Here is a 17,467-nt window from a genome sequence, read left to right as displayed (position 1 = left end):
GTCCAACTATCAATCAGGTAATAGACCAATGCTCAGAATACAGCCAACCACAATACATAGCCTTCATAGATTATGAGAAGGTGTTTGATCCAGTACAAATATAAGCAGTCGTGCAGACACTGCGGAATCAGGGCGTCAATTAAGCATATATAAACATCCTGGAAAAATTATACAGGGGGTCAACTGCTACAATAGTGCTTCATGAAGAAAGCAACAGAATACCAATCAAGAAGGGTGTAAGGCAGGGGGATACACTTTCCCTAATGCTAATTACCACGTACTTACAGGTTTTCAGACGCCTAGAATGCCAAAAGTTAGGGATAAGGGTTAATGGAGAGTACCTTAGAAACCTGCGCTTCACCAATGACATTGCATTGCTGAGTAACTCAGGGGACGAATTGCAACTCATGATTACGGAGTTAGACAAGGAGAGCAGAAAAGTGGGTCTTCAAATTAATCTACAGAGAACGAAAGTAATGTACAACATCCTCGGAAGAGAGCAGCGCTTCGAGATAGGTAATAGTGCACTTCAATTTGTGAAAGACTATGTCTACTTAGGGCAGGTAATAAGCGCGGAGCCGAACCACGAGACTGGAGTAACTAGAAGAATAAGAATGGGGTTGAGTGCATTTGGCAAGCACTCTCAAATTATGACAGGTAGATTGCCACTATCTCCCAAGGGGAAGGTATATAACAGCTGCATCTAGCCGGTACTTAGCTACGGAGCAGAAACCTGGAGACTTACAAAGAGGGTTTTGCCTAAATTGAGGACGACGCAGCGAGCAATGGATCGAAAAACGGTAGGTGTAACCTTAAGAGACAAGAAGAGAGCAGAGTGGTTTAGGGAACAAACTGCGGTTAAGGATATCATAATTGTAATCAAGAAAAAGAAATAGACATGGGCTGGGCATGTAGCGCGTAGACAGGATAACCGCTAGTCATTAAAGGTAACTAGCTGGATTTCCAGAGAAGGCAAGCGGGTTAGGGGGAGACAGAAGGTTAGGTGAGCAGGTGAGATTAAGAAGTTTGCGGGTATAAGATGGCAGCAGCAAGCACAGGACCGAGTTAACTGGCGGAACATGGAGAGGCCTTTGTCCTGCAGTGGACGTTGTCCGGCTGATGATTATGATACGCTCACCCTTGGCCCAATACACCTAACTAGCGTGAACTCTGTAAAATTGAAACATGTATAACCCACGCTGTGATATACATGAAGTTATTGACCTAGTAGTTGTAGTAGTAGTAGTAGTAGTAGTAGTAGTAGTAATTACTCAGACCCTTTTCTACGCGTTGCATTACTTGACACGTAATTTTTTTCAGCCCATTTGAAGAACAAAATCGCTTCTTTCGACAGCATGCGATAAAATGGATGCCAGGTTACCTATGTGTATTACTGAACATTATCCTGAGTGCTTTAACCGTTTGCTGTTCTATGCGCTTTAAGGAATTCAGCTGAGCCCCGCAGCGGTGGTCTAGTGGCTAAGGTACTCGGCTGCTGACCCGCAGGTCGCGGTTCGAATCCCGGCTGCGGCGGCTGCATTTCCGATGGAGGCGGAAATGTTGTAGGCCCGTGTGCTCAGATTTGGGCGCACGTTAAAGAACCCCAGGTGGTCGAAATTTCCGGAGCCCTCCACTACGGCGTCTCTCATAATCATATGGTGGTTTTGGGACGTTAAACCCCACAAATCAATCAATCAATCAAGGAATTCAGCTTAGTTCGACACGTAAAGCTTAGCAAGCATGCCTGAAAGGTAAAGATTAGAACCCTAATGTTTTAGGGGTGAAGCTGCTTATTATCTAGGGCGATCCCTCTTTCCTCTAGCGTACCCAGTAGCGTCTCCTTTATCTTAGAATAGATGGCACTCTCCCTAACAAATGTACAGACAGACAGACGGACGAACATACAGGCAGGTGGATGGACGAAGGAATGGACACATCGCCCCCCTCATCAACATTCACTTCGTGGATATGCTGTGTTTTTTTTATGACGTTAACGAGTGAGCTTGTGAGGGAACGCGTTTCGCGGATGCAAAAAAAAAACGCGTAACTTAATACAACAGTGTCCCACATGTTGAGTTTGGCGTAGAACTCCCAGAACATTTGCCTTCAAGACGGGATGGTGCGCCTACGGATGCGCGTACGGCGTCTGTCGTTGGCCGCTGTTTCGAGACAACGGCTGCCATCGGTTAACAAGAAAAAGCATGTGTACAGCAGTGGTCTCGGCGTTTCTGTTATGAAGCCACGTAATTGTAGAATAAATCAACAATCCTACTGAAGCCTGCGAATTCGGGTATGCATACTAAAAAGAGTACGCATAATTAACATGCTCTATAGGAAAAGTGTGATGGCAACTGTGCAGCCGGACATCCCACAAAAAAACCTTATTACACAAATTCAATACATTTTAATTTAAATTTTTTATACTTCCTTTTTTTTCACGTTCATAATTTGAATAACGTATATGCTGTAGGCATTAGCAAACATCCACAAATTCGCTCTCTAATGACACTCTTGCCCATCGTTTGTCTGCAGTTGAAACCTATCTCAAAATCAAGATCAAACCCTGAACTGTCCACGAGTTCACCATCCGGCGACGCCACCCGCTACCTGAACTCATCCGCAAAAGTTATCGACTCAGTTCTTCCCGGGAAGTTCGCCGAGACACTGCTGCCCAAGGTAAGACAGACCTGGTGTTTAGATTTCAAAGATCAGTGACGTTCTCGTGCGTATCTGCGAGCGTATACGAAGCCAGCTTGCTGAGGGCTGAGAGACTTTCTCAAAATGAAAATTTTGGCCACCGCAACACCATTTGGGCATTCACGACGGGATGCGATAGGAATCGTTGTTTGGTTTGAAGAATAGCTCTAAATTGTGTGAATTCTCTTGAGTGAAACGGTAACCGCAATGGTAACCTTATTGGGAACTGGTTCGTCGTGTAACTGAAATCACATATTAAATTCTTCAAATAAGATGTTTAATTAGATTCCAGTAATCCAGCTCGTTTGAGAGGCGTAGAACGTTCGGGTTTGTCAATGTGTGTTTGTTGCCCGGGCCCCAGCTGTCTAAGCCACATAATGCCTATTGCTATCACCGCTCTTTCCTCCAACTCAAGTTGAGTGAGAAGTTTCTACAGTCAATACATTTCATCGGGAAACGATCGAGAATGAAAGAATGTGAAAGCTCTAAAGAGCTCGAATAAGGAGTGCCATAAAGCGGGGAAGAAATAGAGTACCAAACGTCTTTGGGATCACTAAGGAATTCTAACGTCACTGGCGGCCAACGTCAATGTCACCTATTACTCCCAGCTGAAAAACCTCGGCTCGCCTTTCCAGAAAACCGTACAGAGCGTGCGTCAAGCGATAAGTGCCTGTACACAGTTTCAGTTTACGAAAAAAGTTAAACAAACGTCAAGCGACCGGAAAAGCCGTATATGTCGAGACAGGAACCATGTCACATTAAGTGTGGATAGAAAAGACTGCACTGTTGCGACAGTCACTTATGTCACCACCCACCATACACTGAACTAAAGGAGTATCTTATCATGGTGCAGTAGGTGCACTTTCTAGCAGGAATAGAATGAAGAAGTGAAATGTTCAATGCTAAGTGCTGGCACACTATTCAATAATGTTGAATTCAGTTCAAATACGCACGAAACGAAACCTTCTACGTGAATACTGCTTTGTCGGGTCTCTTAACTGTAGATATATAGTGTTCATCTATGTGCTTTACATTATGTGTAACAGATATGCTGAACTTCGACAATGCTATCCTTGCCATGGAAAGTGAATAAATATTCATGCAATGCCGCAAAGCTGCATTCTCTGCTAGCTACTTTTTTAAACTTCAGACATTACTTCCAGGAATGCTTCAAGTATTGCTTTTAAGCGAACTATTATACAAAGGTTAATATTTGTGCATTCACCGCTGCTTTTTTTTGTTTTCAGCGCGTTGAAACAAGTAAGTTTTGGGGAGATTTCAGTGCTTCTAAACTAACAGTTGTCATTTTGTAAGCTTACGTTACCCTTGCAGGCAACGTCTCACTTCCAACCTAAGCAGTTACGTGACAAGAACCTTAACAACAGAGCTGCTTATACTGGTCTGTCCATCGTCCGCAGGAACACGGCCTGGCTTTGGCGTGTAATGTGCCGCTGAAAGCGGATATCTGCCAAGAAGTTCCTTCTAACATAGCCATCGATGCCAAGCGATAGCCGATCGATAGCTATAATTGGCAAATAATCTATCCATCCTGCGAAATGCTTGCTTGTGCTTACCATGGCCCAAATGCATTATTGCAGGTTGACAGCTAATCAATAGCTAATCGATAATTTATCCATTACTAATATGCTCTAGAAAATGCTTACATGTGCTTAGTATAGCCTAAATACAGGACCAAATCGTAAGGATAGCCAATCAATAACCAATCATTAGCCATTCTATAATTATTCAATAACCAATAAATTCGACAACATACTTGCATGACCTCGGGCTAAGAGAAATGAATCATTAATTTATTGTGTTAGCCAGTTGCTCATTTTCTTTCAGTGTCTTTGCCCCGCCGTGGTGGTCTAGTGACTAAGATACTCGGCTGCTGACCCGCAAGTCGCGGGATTGAATCTCGGCTGTGGCGGCAGCATTTTCGATGGAGGCGAAAATTCTGTATGCCCGTGTGCTCAGGTTTGGGGCACGTTAAATAATTTAAGTGGTCGAAATTTCTGGAGCCCTGCACTACGGCGTCTCTCATAATCATATAGTGGTTTTGGGACGTTCAACCCCATATATCAATTATATAGTATTTTGTAGTTTGTCTAAAAATTTCGCATGGTTTCAGTTTTTGTATATTTTTATCTTGCTACTACAAAATGGTGGTGACTGTAACGAGTTATTTTTATAACGTAAGTTTTGACATCTGTTATACTTTTTAAAAGTGATTCGTGTGTCCCGTCATTCAAAATAAGAAAGAAAATTTGTATGTTTTTTACCACTTCATTTTTGTGAGTGTATGGGTGGATGGACCTTAGTCGGACATAGGTAATCTCCTTTTAGTCCCTTTAATCTAGGCAAACTTTTTTTGTCTGAATGAACAGTGAATGAAATGTAATCGACAACCAATCAATTGATAATCGATCAACAACGGATGGAGTGTGGAAATTTTTGAATGAACTTGGCCTGACCCAAAAAATTCATGACCAATATGCTGCTATAAACAATCAATAGGAAATAAATAATTTATAAATGAAAGTAATAAGTTACAGAAAATGCTTCGTCGTCCTTACGCTTGCCTATAGTATAGCGATAGGCAGGAGAGGAAAGCGATGATGTCGAGTAGAGAATCGAGGAGGTGATGACGACAAGCATAGCATAGCTTTGTATAGTTCAGTATATCAAGGAGTGGGAAAGAAAAGTGAGGGGGAGGAGGAGGGACACGAGAAGGGCCACACTATCAGCTCCTCTCATTTTACAGTCCTCACTTCACTAGGGCATAGCTTCCAAAATTATCTTTTTCTCGTCTCTGCTGCAGTGAACCACATTACTACGCACCCACCTGCAAAATAAAGCAATGCCCTCAAATAAAAAAAATTCGCCAGATCCCACGCACCTTGGGAATCAATGTCGTGCGAAGCATGCGGAAGCGGGAAGGTCAGTGGATAGAAACTTTCGTTTATTAAGCGACATGTCATGAAATGACGCTAAACATATGTACAATTTTCACATGCTCATACATAAATTGAAGAGTTGCAGACGTTTATCTAACAAGTTGTTTTCATTTGCGCAACGATGCCAATTAGAACATGCGTATTGGCAACACCAGAAGCTGATATGAAGCGCTGATTCTCGCGAGGGCGCTGGCCCTGGACGCTGCTACATAAATAAACTTCAGCGCACGGCAACTAACCCCAATTGACGCTAACCTGATGTGACGGCGGTATCAAAGAGATACATATATATATTTTATAAAGTTGGGTAGGCAGCATTGAAACTATTGACAGTATCGTCTATTTGAAAAGTAGTTGCGAGACCTAGCGTAGCTCTGTGGTACAATGCTTCATTGCCACGCAGAATGCTTAGATTCAATTCCAGCGGAAACCCTGTCATTTATTCTTTGCATCGTCGGGTTGACACCGCTGATGTCGGGTATTTCTTAACGCTCGCGCGTTCAAATAGCACATGGGTGTTCTCGTAGTTCCTGGGTAGATACTAAGTGTCAATCACCTGTGGCCCATACCCGCATACTAGTGGCGCATACCCGCCTGTGGGTATGTGCCACTGTCTGGCGGGAAATGTTTGACGACGTACGTGACAGGATTGTGACATTATTTATGTCTTGACCAGCACGTCACATTCGTCAAATGGTCTTACCCTCCCATGCAAATTTTGGTTCACGCCACGTTAATGGGGTGACCACGAGAGCATCCAAACGTAACCGGCTAGATAGATAGATAGATAGATAGATAGATAGATAGATAGATAGATAGATAGATAGATAGATAGATAGATAGATAGATAGATAGATAGATAGATAGATAGATAGATAGATAGATAGATAGATAGATAGATAGATAGATAGATAGATAGATAGATAGATAGATAGATAGATAGATAGATAGATAGATAGATAGATAGATAGATAGATAGATAGATAGATAGATAGATAGATAGATAGATAGATAGATAGATAGATAGATAGATAGATAGATAGATAGATAGATACGCTCAAAGTAGCCGAAGTTCGCTAAGAAATGCTTCGCATTTAAAGGTTGTGAAAAACAACCGCTCTGCTGGTTGTTCTTTAACAAGGGCAACTTTGCGCACTTTGGCAAGGGTGCAGCTAAGTCGGGTGCAAACAACATGGATGGGAATTTTTACAGCGAAAGCTGTTATGAGATCACAACTTGGGTCACGCGCAGTTGTCCGCCGCCACCGCCGCTACTACCGCCGCCACCGGTGTTCGTAACCACATTGCGTGAAATTAGAAAAAAAAAGCTAGCAACAATGACACAGTGGGGCTCGAATGGCTTTGACAGTCTTGTCTGGCTTTTTGCACCATCACCACCACAACCATTCACGTATATGTATATGTATGTATATATATGTGAGGAAGGATGCGCTTGCCTCCTCTTTCTGCGAAGCGAACATCGACTTTCCGGCCGCGGTCATCTGCGCGCGCACTTATCTCGTCAGGGAACAAGAATGGAGGGGGTGCGTTTGTGGTTGCTGCGCTATCACGGCAACGATCAGCGCGCGTCTTGTGCCCCCACAACAAGCGGGATCTTCTACGAGCTGCGCTCTCAACATGCAAAAACGGTGCCAAGAGTGGCCATGTTCTCTTAAACAAGCGTTTTGTAGAGTTACGTGATATCGGATCTGAATGAGTTGACTGTCAGTCTCACTTCGCATAACATTGCGATTGCTCGCTATTACATTTATTGCGCCACATTTTCGGTGAAAGCAATTTTGTGGAATCACGCCTGCACCAGTCGCGAACTGCACTTGACAACATGCACACGAGTATACATATCCACCGAGAAAGCTTCTCCAGAGACAGCTAGGTGTCCGGTGGCTAAGAACGTTTTGCAGGTTCTGTACCGTTTGTCATAAGTTATTCCAGTTCATCTGTACCTGTGATTACGTTTCGTGCGTCATTTGTGCGTGAAAAACGCGGGGCGCGATTCGATCTGCCTACCATTCTTCGCGTGGCCTTCAAACTTTTTGCTATTTTGTTCATTGCTTCACTTTTGCGGCAAAAATGTGACTTTTTGTCCTTTACACTGGTGACCTCACAGTGAGCCTGTTTGGGAGCACAACATTCTCATACGAGCAACAGTCTAGTGACGTGTCGCTTTTCCAATTTCGCGGGTTTTCATTGTCAACTTGGACAAAAATGAGAGCACAGTTAGTAGGTTGATGAAAATAGCCCAGTTCCATGTCCCTTGAACGTGCCTACATACATGTGCCTCAGCGATATTTTTATAAGTACGCGTGTACTTGTCGCATTAGAAATGTGATAATGAATAATAAATCAAACTTCATTAACAAAACAATAAGATCACCTGCGGCAGCGGACATGGTTCGCTTCGCGTAACACCCTTTCTCTCTTTTTTAATCATGCTGCGTTATAGCTTGCACATCATGTATAAGCGGCCATAATATTAATCTAACCTCGACTGCGTGTGTATAGCTTAAAGATATAAGCGACTATACAGTATTCAGATGACTGAAGGGATGAAAATGTTTCCAGACACAAACTTTCTTCCATTCCCTGTCTCCTAATTTATTGCAGTTTGACGATAAGAAAGACAAGGTGTGCTACGAGTTCGTGGGCTGCTTCACCAACCGGGACAGGTTCACACACCCGACTTCGTTTCCCAGCGATCCGGAGCGGGTGGACACCAAGTTCATGCTTTACTCGCGCTCCAACCGGCGCTCACCCGTGCAGCTGGACTACCGGCCCACCAAGAGCATCGGTAACCTCGCCCAGTTAAGTCAGCGCAAGCCTCTTAAGCTCATCGTGCACGGCTTCCTCGAGAGTAGCAAATTCCGCTGGATCCAGGACCTCAAGGACGCATTTCTGGACGAGGTACGTGTACGCACGTGTGCAGTAATTGGTTGCACATTTACGATAAAGGAAACGTGTAAAGAGAAATACGCGAGAACAAATATGGCGCGGCGCACACTGCATGTAATTGCCTAGCAAGCTCGCCATGGTGTGATGACACCGAAACGGCCGGATGTGATAGAGTAGGCATGAGGCTATGGTCAGTTTCAAGGGAAAGAAGAAAAAAGACAAATACCGAAAAAAACTGCCCTTATAATAAAGACTTCGCATCGTTTGCGGTCCTACGGTCGGTGCAAAATATATCACTCTCAGCTGACGTACACACAGGCTAACTGGTATAAAGTTGTCAAAGACAGTCTTAATTTTCCAAAATCTCAAAACTGTAATACATTCTTCGCGTGGAGGATTTAACTTTATTTTGTTTGACATAACCACCTAACCTCGCTAATTAGAAAGGCAATAAATTCAGCTTTCTTAATTACTGTCACGAATGATCTCTTAGCCTATTTGTTATGCCTGTGGCTCCCGCCGATATGTGCATGCGCATAGGCGTATGACTTGTTCTCTTTCTTTTTCTTAGTCTCTTTTTTCCCTCTTCTTCCTTCCCCCTTAATTGGGTAGCAAACAGCACAATCAGGTAAACATTCCTGCCTTTTTTGTACCTTTCTCTCTCTATTCTGTGGCTACAGAAGAAGCAATCGCGAAGGCATCAAACAAATATCACATTTCTTTGAGTACGGGGATTTTGAAAATGTTTCTTAAAACTCGTGCTGTGTATATTCAACCAACATGCCGCATACCGTAAAACTAAGTTGTTAATTTATCTTTGTTTTATAGTTGCTTACTTTTGCAGTCCACTTAGTCACCGCGTTCCGATAAGGTGCACCAATCTAAAATGCTACCACTAGCACATAAAATTTACCGTCTTTGTTGGTGGTGCTCAGGTGTAGAAATTACCGGCGCTCTTTGCAAGGCCACATCGCCCGCAGTAAACACTCGACTCCTACGCGTTCGGTAAAGCTCGCCAACTTGTTATTCCCAATGCGTAATCCATATACAGCCAACTTAGTAAACATATTCCGTGCAAAGCATGAAAGAGCAAGACAAAAAATATGCAAATACTCTTATCCGTACTGTGGGCTGACAACGCTCAAGGCGTTCTACTAAATGGTGCCAGCAAGACGAACTGAATATAGATAGATATGTGGGGTACAACGTCCCAAAACCACCATAAGCATATCAGAGACGACGCAGTGGAGAGCTCTGGAAATTTCGACCACCTGGGGTTTTTTAAGTGCACCAGGATTTGACCACATGGGCCTGCAGAATTTTCGCCTCCATCGAAAAAGACAAACTGAAAGCGCTGCCTGAATATAAAAATCTCTCTACTGCTAGTCTATTATTCTTCCTTGAAATGAGGAGACGCTCGAGCCTTCCATTGGGTCGTTTAACTACAATCGCAAAGCTTTAGCAGTGCCCACTGCGTCCACGCCGGAATCGCCTATAGAGTCGCTTGACAATTCTAGTACAATTGCAGAGAGCACTGTTCAACCTTCTTGATTCTGCTCGCAGTTTAATGTTGTGCAGACAGTTACGTGGGGTCGTATTGAGACGTTGAGACAACCGGTCCGTGAAAACCGCCCATGAATATCCTCGGTTTAAACTCGTAAAGCTTTAAAGACGCCGTTGCTTTCTTTCTTTATGTACTTTTCTTTTTTTTATTGTGCGAGTGCGCCCTCAAGATTGTGTCAACGTTCCTCTTGCTGCACATCTATACCAACTGTTCATTTAGTCGAGCCTTTCGCTTTCTTCTCCTTGTATTTTCTGGCACCCCACCACTCCCAGCCCTGTTTAACGAGCTATACACACTGTTTTGTTAAACGCTTTGCCTTTATACGAATTGAAATTCATTTTGATTTCTATATTTTAATCTTTGACAACGTTTTCATACTATATAAGCTGTGCCAGCAGCCGAAATAAGGAAATACCGAGAATACTGATCCCCCTAATGCGGTGCATGCGCCGCCGGAGGCCAACAAAGCGTATAAAACATCCAAAGAAATGCGTGATTGCGCGTCCTCAAGCAGAACCCAGAAAGCCCGTAGCAGCTGTGATGACGTCCAACGGGCCAATAAAGAACACCGTCTCTTCTATGTTTACATTATCGGTCTAAGAATATGTCAGGTAGTCAGCGATGGCGTAACCGCATTTCCAAACACAAAGTGCAATTGATTCATTGGAATGCGATCTCCTCTTCGCGACTGTAGCCGTGTGAGTCGCTGCAGGTCCTCGAGCTCACCCGCAGGAAATTCGCAGGAGGACTGCAACGTAATAATCATCGACTGGAGCGGCGGATCCCAGCAGCTTAGCTATATCAAGGCATCGGGCAACACTGCGCTCGTGGGCCGCGAAACATCGCTGCTCGTGCAACGACTCATCGGCACCTACCACAACACGCTTAGCAAGGATCAGGTGCACATCGTGGGCTTCAGCCTGGGAGGCCAAATCGCGGGCTTCTTCGGCAGACACTTCAAAAACAGCACCGGTCAACTCATCTCGCGCATCACAGGTATTTCTTTTCATTTTTGCGTTAAACCAGTGAACGAAAGTCTGCAGGTGCTTTCGTGTAGCCTGGCGTAGCTCCAAAATGTAAATAAAATGCGCTCAGCCAAAGTGCTGAAAAAATAAAGAAGAAGAAAAATGTAATACAGAGTGCGAAAGAAACGACAACTTGACACCAAAGCGAAATCCGGAGCCTCTTTGGAGACCGCTCGTGCACAGTGTGAGGCACGAGAGAAGTTTTAACAGACGAGAGGAGTTTTAACAGTTCGAATATTACCGAGAGAAGTTTTCACAGTCAGAATAATATTCTTGGGCAAAAATAATCACAAAATTGTTTACAAGCATTATCTGCTCATAGATTAAGTGTAGTGAGCGCGCATGGCGCGAGGTCGCTACCTTAATGTGTGCGATAGGTACAATATTAATGAGAACTAACAGACAGTGATGCCAAGGAAAGTATAGACCTTTCCAAAAACACCTCCCTGGGCGCTGCCATAGTCCTCTTTTAGCTGCGCAAATTGGCGTGACCCTTCAAAAATGCACTGACAAGGCTGCACCCTTCGCCTTTGTACTCCCGCGCGCAGCTTATTATGGAGGTGTTTTTAGTCCCCCCTGTGAAAAGGTGTATAAGGGACTTCATTAGTAGTGATTGTAATGTTAATGTGAATTCCAAGTACTCTAAGTTTTTATTAATGTACATTCACACTACTTTGCTACACTAGGCGTCATTTACATTTTGTATCTGTGTGGACACTACTGGTATGTGTCTCTGGGGGTCGAAGCAGTGTATGTTTCCCACCAGTTTTCTCTATTTCATCTTGTCCCAGCTTTATCGTGTTTTAGACACGGATCTAGAAAGGCAATCACACCCCCGCCCTCTAGTGAACAGTGAGTGTACTTTTTACTAGTTTCACCTCTTCACGCTTCCCCTCTCAAGGTGAAATGTAAGGATGCTTGATATCTCGGTATTTTAGGTATTTTGCTATATTTTTTTTCGGGGAATGGGGCAGGCATCTGTAGACTGATAGTGACTGAGAACCACACATTCCGCTTATCTTACTCGTGACGCTCACGTTGGGTATTCACCCGGATATTGAAATGTTTCGTCCCAATGCTTCATTGTCGTCATTCGCTAGTAAAAAAAAGCAGATGCGCATTTTGTTTAAACTGTTTGCTATTGACTTCGAATGAGAAACTTCTGCTTTAATTTCTTATCGTTCTCATTATTTAACGCTTCCTGTGGACCCTTTTGCTTTTTGGTCGCTGCTGTCACTAACCTGTTTCCTGATGGCAATGGCCTCACACAGCTCTGGATCCTGCCGGACCACTGTTTGACAACACAAGCGTCTGCCTGTCCGAAAGTGACGCCCACTACGTCGACGCAATTCACACAAGCGGCGGCATGCAGATAGTGGCCGGCGAACTAGGCATCGATAGGCCAGTCGGCCACGTCGACTTCTACCCCAACGGTGGCCAGAAGCAACCAGGGTGCAAGCCGCTCGGTGAGTATTGCATTACTTCCCACATTCTGATCTCCATAACCGGAATTGGCACCGACAGTAACTAAACTAAAGCAGGACAAAGACACTTATCGCGGACATTGCTGCAGTCGTGACGTTCGCATGACCACCACCCCCTTCCACATCTTTGATCCATACATCATGTCACACAAACAGCTTCCACGAATGAAATTTCATGCATGCTATGGGAAAGAATTTAACATTGTTTCCCAACGCTTAGAATATTGAAGCTGAGTTTCTACTTTTAACGATGTACCTTTAAGGTGTCACAGTAACGGAACTAACTTGGCCAGAATCTCACTGTCACTGACTCTTCTGTTAAAGCCACTGACCATGTGTATAACAAGCGAAGAAGCAAGCATTCCTAAAAGTGATTCCTTGTTTTCTTAATGCCATTTCAAGTAAAGTAGAGGAAACTATGAGAAGCCCCGCTGCGGTGGTCTAGTGGCTAAGGTACTCGGCTGCTGACCCGAAGGTCGCGGGTTCGATTCCCGGCTGCGGCGGCTGCATTTCCGATGGAGGCGGAAATGTTGTAGGCCCATGTGCTCAGATTTGGGCGCACGTTAAAGAACCCCAGGTGGTCGAAATTTCCGGAGCCCTCCACTACGGCGTCTCTCATAATCATATGGTGGTTTTGGGACGTTAAACCCCACAAATCAATCAAACTATGAGAATAACTCCCTTCAAACGAATTTTTTTCACTTGAAATTCATATGCAATATTTTTGAGGTGAAGTTCTTTTGAACAATCTACTTGACGCGTTCCACTTGCTAATGTGTGTTCAAATTAGTTGTTTATGCTGTTGCTTAAACGAGGAAAACTAAAAAGGTTGCATGAAGATTAAATGTTCGACTAAGCAAATGTCTACCCTTGGACATAAAAGGGGTGTTAAAAAATACAGTTAAATGGCACTTGATTAGCTTCTATGTGGGCTGCCTTGGGGTAATTACTTCATGGCACCAGTTATTGAGAACGCAACTGGTGCCGTTACAAAGGTTTCACGCTTACTCGTTGTTTATTGTATGCGAAATACTAATAGGATCGTTGATAATCTATTTTTTGCTAGTAGCACAACAGTTTTATCTTTATTTTATTTAAGAATTCAAAATCATCACCAAAGTCGCTCAACAGCATTTCACCAACTACTCCAAAGCAACTCGAATTAGCCCAGATAAGAATGTGCAGGGAAAAATTAAGTTGACAGCCTCGTGGAATACAATTGACAGACTATACGCTTTCTCGCTCAATGTCTGTTGGTAACAATAAGAATCGATCCCAAATTTCTAGGCTCTGCTGTCCTGGCGACGAACGTAAACCGCAAACTGATTAAACTATGCAGCAAGCGAAAGTTGTCTCTGGGCTACAGCTGGTAATTAAACGACTTCAGAGCACTTGAACACACACTCACATACGCGCACGGACGCATGTACACACCTATAGTCGGACATACAATATCAGGATTCAGCGGCATTTCCGCTTCAAAGGCGCATGCAGCCAAGCCTGTCCCAATCGGCTCGCACTCCGGACTGACACCATGAGCCGGGTGGCCGGTAACGGCACCTTAGGGTAACGTTGCCAAGGGCATGAGAGAGAGATAAATAAACGTTTATTTAGAAACAGTGTTCTGATCGAGGCCCGGTATCACCCTAAGGTGGGAGGGTTCCTAGTCCAGAAACCCTCAGGCTTTGACTGCCCTCTTGGCCCCGGCGACAAGTCGCTGATCTTCTAAGTCCTCGAGGACAAGCTTGGCCTCCCACGTTTTCATTAGGTGGTTGTCTTTCAATCTTGGTGCTTGGTCCCACTCCAGTTGCATGGCACTGGCATTCCAGGAGCAATAGTGCCAGGGTGTCCGGTAAGCTGCAGAGTGGGCCCATGTAGCCATGTGTCGTTGGGTAGAGGCGGTGCATTAACATGCCATGTGTGTAAGTGTTACTTTGCAGGCGTCTGAAGATCACGCTTAATTCTTTGGTTAGATTGGATGGGGTGGAAGTCAGCTGGGCTGTCCTGGGAACCAAGAATATCCGATCCGTGGCTGTAGACATGGAATACAGTAGAAAACACCTACTCGTCGCTACTTCAACACTACAAACTGGAGCAGCAGGTGTACCCTTCACTCCACCCAAAACTAACCAAAGAAGTGAATGAGCAGGACTTTTGTTGTTGTTGTTGTTCGCGGAGGCGATCGGTTAGCACGCTTAGGTTGTCTGGACGGAGTCTCCGAAATTTTTAAGCTCTACCCGACTGAGGACGCTTTTATGAAAAAAAGCACGTCCTTGTCTTGGTGAACGGGTGTATGGAAGTACGCCTTTTAGCTCCTTGAAGCTGTTCTTATGATGCATTGATGCCTTCTTGCATTGTAGTACGTGCACTCTGCCAATGATAAAAGTTGTAATGTTGCGTGAAACCTCACAACCGCTGGGCCAGAACTGGAATGTCTAATGTTCTTGTCTGGGCTCTGTTTGCCTTGTTTTGCAGATTTGCCATGCGACCACATGCGAGCTACTGCCTACTTCCTCGAGTCCATCCGCAACAAGCAGTGTCGCTTCCTGTCCAACTTTTGTGGCGGAGGCTTCCCCGCACTGGAGCGTAATAGGTGTCAGTCAGGCGGAGAGGGGGGCCTCATGGGTTATTACAGTCACACGGCGCCAGGAAGAGGCGTTCAGTTCCTCACCACCAATGACAAGCCCCAATACTGCAAGACATAAAGCGATCCCTTCCAGTTGTCATATTAAAAGCGAAGCATTTGTTTGCGAACTTCGGCTACTTTGAGCGTATCTATCTATCGTGCAGGATGTGGAAGTGGTTGGCAAGGTACGATACAGTGACCATAGAATGGTACGGTCTCGAATTCACCTGGACTTCAAGAAGGAACAACAGAAACTGATATGCAAGAAGCCAATCGATGAGCTAGCACTGAGAGGGAAAGTACAGGAATTCAGAGTGTCGCTTCAGAACAGGTACTCGGCTATTAGTGAGGAAACCAACCTTAGCGTAGATACAATGAATGATAATCTGACGAGTATCATTACGGAGTGTGCAGTGGAAGTTGGAGGCAGGGTAGTTAGACAGGACACTGGCAAGCTTTCCCAGGAAACGAAGAACCTAATTAAGAAGCGTCAAATCATGAAAGTCTCAAGTACAACAGACCAAATAGAACTGGCAGAGCTTTCGAAGTTGATTAATAGGCGTAAGGTATGCGATGTAAGAAGGTATAACATGGAGAGAATTGAACACGCTCTGAAAAACGGAGGAAGCGTCAAAGCAGTGAAGAGGAAACTTGGGATAGGCAAAAGTCGGATGTATGCACTAAGGGACAAAGAAGGCAAAATAACTACCAATATGGATAGGATAGTTAAAATAGCAGAGGAGTTTTACAGATATCTGTACAGTAGCCGGGACAACCCCCACCTTAATACTATGAGAACTAGGAGTAACCCAGATGACACCGCACCAGTAATGATAGAAGTCAGAAAAGCTTTGGAGAGCATGCAAAGAGGCAAAGCTGCTTGTGAGGATCAGGTAACATCAGATCTGCTGAAAGATGGAGGACAGATTGTGCTAGAAAAACTAGCCACCCTGTTGACGAGGTATCTCTTGACGGGAAGAGTGCCAGAGTATTGGAAGAACGCTAACATCATCTTAATACATAAGAAAAGAGATGACAAGGACTTGAACAATTACAGGCCGATCAGCTTGTTCTCTGTAGTATACAAGCTATTTACAAAGGTAATTGCTAAAAGAGTAAAGAAAACATTAGAATTCAATCAACCAAAGGAACAAGCAGGATTTCGAACAGGCAACTGAGCAATTGACCACATTCATACTGTCAATCAGGTAATAGAGAAATGCTCAGAATATAACCAACCACTACACATAGCCTTCATAGATTACGAGAAGGCGTTTGATTCAGTAGAAATATCAGCCGTCATGCAGACACCGCGGAATCAGGGCGTAGATGAAGTATATATAAACATTCTGGAAGAAATCTATAGGGGATCAACTGTTACCATTATGCTTCATAAAGAAAGCAGCAGAATACCAATCAAGAAGGGTGTAAGGCGAGGGGACACAATCTCCCCAATGCTATTTACCGCGTGCTTACAGGAGGTTTTCAGAAGCCTAGATTGGGAACAGTTAGAGATAAGAGTTAATGGAGAGTACATTTGTAACATGCGCTTCGCCGATGACATTGCATTGCTGAGTAACTCAGGGGACGAATTGCAACTCGTGATTACGGAATTAGACAACGAGAGCAGAAACGTGGGTCTTAAAATTAATCTGCAGAAAACGAAAGTAATGTGCAACAACCTCGGAAAAGAGCAGCGCTTCGAGGTAGGTAATAGTGCACTTCAAGTTGTAAAAGACTATGTCTAATTAGGGCAGGTAATAACCGCAGAGCCGAACCACGAGATCGAAGTAACTAGAAGAATAAGAAAGGGGTGGAGCACATTCGGCAAGCACTCTCAAATTATGACAGGTAGATTACCACTATCCCTCAAGAGGAAGGTATATAACAGCTGTATCTTGCCGGTACTTAGCTACGGTGCAGAAACCTGGAGACTTACAAAGAGGGTTCAGCTTAAATTGAGGACGACGCAGCGAGCAATGGAAAGAAAAATGGTAGGTGTAACCTTAAGAGACAAGAAGAGAGCAGAGTGGATTAGGGGCAAACGGGGGTTAAGGATATCATAGTTGAAATAAATAAGAGGTGCACATGGGCCGGGCATGTAGCGCGTAGACAGGAAAACCGCTGGTTATTAAGGGTAACAAACTGGATTCCCAGAGAAGGGAAGCGGGTTAGGGGGATACAGAAGGTTAGGTGAGCAGATGA

At 44.3% G+C, this 17,467-nt stretch overlaps 1 protein-coding gene across 1 annotated transcript in view; it reads left to right on the top strand.

The window, feature by feature from the left end:
- LOC119167139 (phospholipase A1) overlaps positions 1 to 15,390 on the top strand; it is a 30,943-nt gene extending 15,553 nt beyond the window's left edge. Inside the window, exons 4-8 of the mRNA XM_037418577.2 lie at positions 2,533 to 2,676; positions 8,279 to 8,575; positions 10,871 to 11,123; positions 12,424 to 12,618; positions 15,112 to 15,390. Of these exons, the coding sequence (XP_037274474.1) occupies positions 2,533 to 2,676; positions 8,279 to 8,575; positions 10,871 to 11,123; positions 12,424 to 12,618; positions 15,112 to 15,341 (1,119 nt within the window). The 3' untranslated portion in view covers positions 15,342 to 15,390. The remainder of the gene's footprint in view (positions 1 to 2,532; positions 2,677 to 8,278; positions 8,576 to 10,870; positions 11,124 to 12,423; positions 12,619 to 15,111) is intronic.
- Positions 15,391 to 17,467: the final 2,077 nt, after the last annotated feature.

The sequence above is a fragment of the Rhipicephalus microplus genome, chromosome X (assembly GCF_043290135.1).
Source record: "Rhipicephalus microplus isolate Deutch F79 chromosome X, USDA_Rmic, whole genome shotgun sequence".
Lineage (NCBI taxonomy): Eukaryota > Metazoa > Arthropoda > Arachnida > Ixodida > Ixodidae > Rhipicephalus > Rhipicephalus microplus.
The sequence above is the reverse complement of the archived record's forward strand: the minus strand, read 5'-3'. Positions and strand labels throughout refer to the sequence as shown.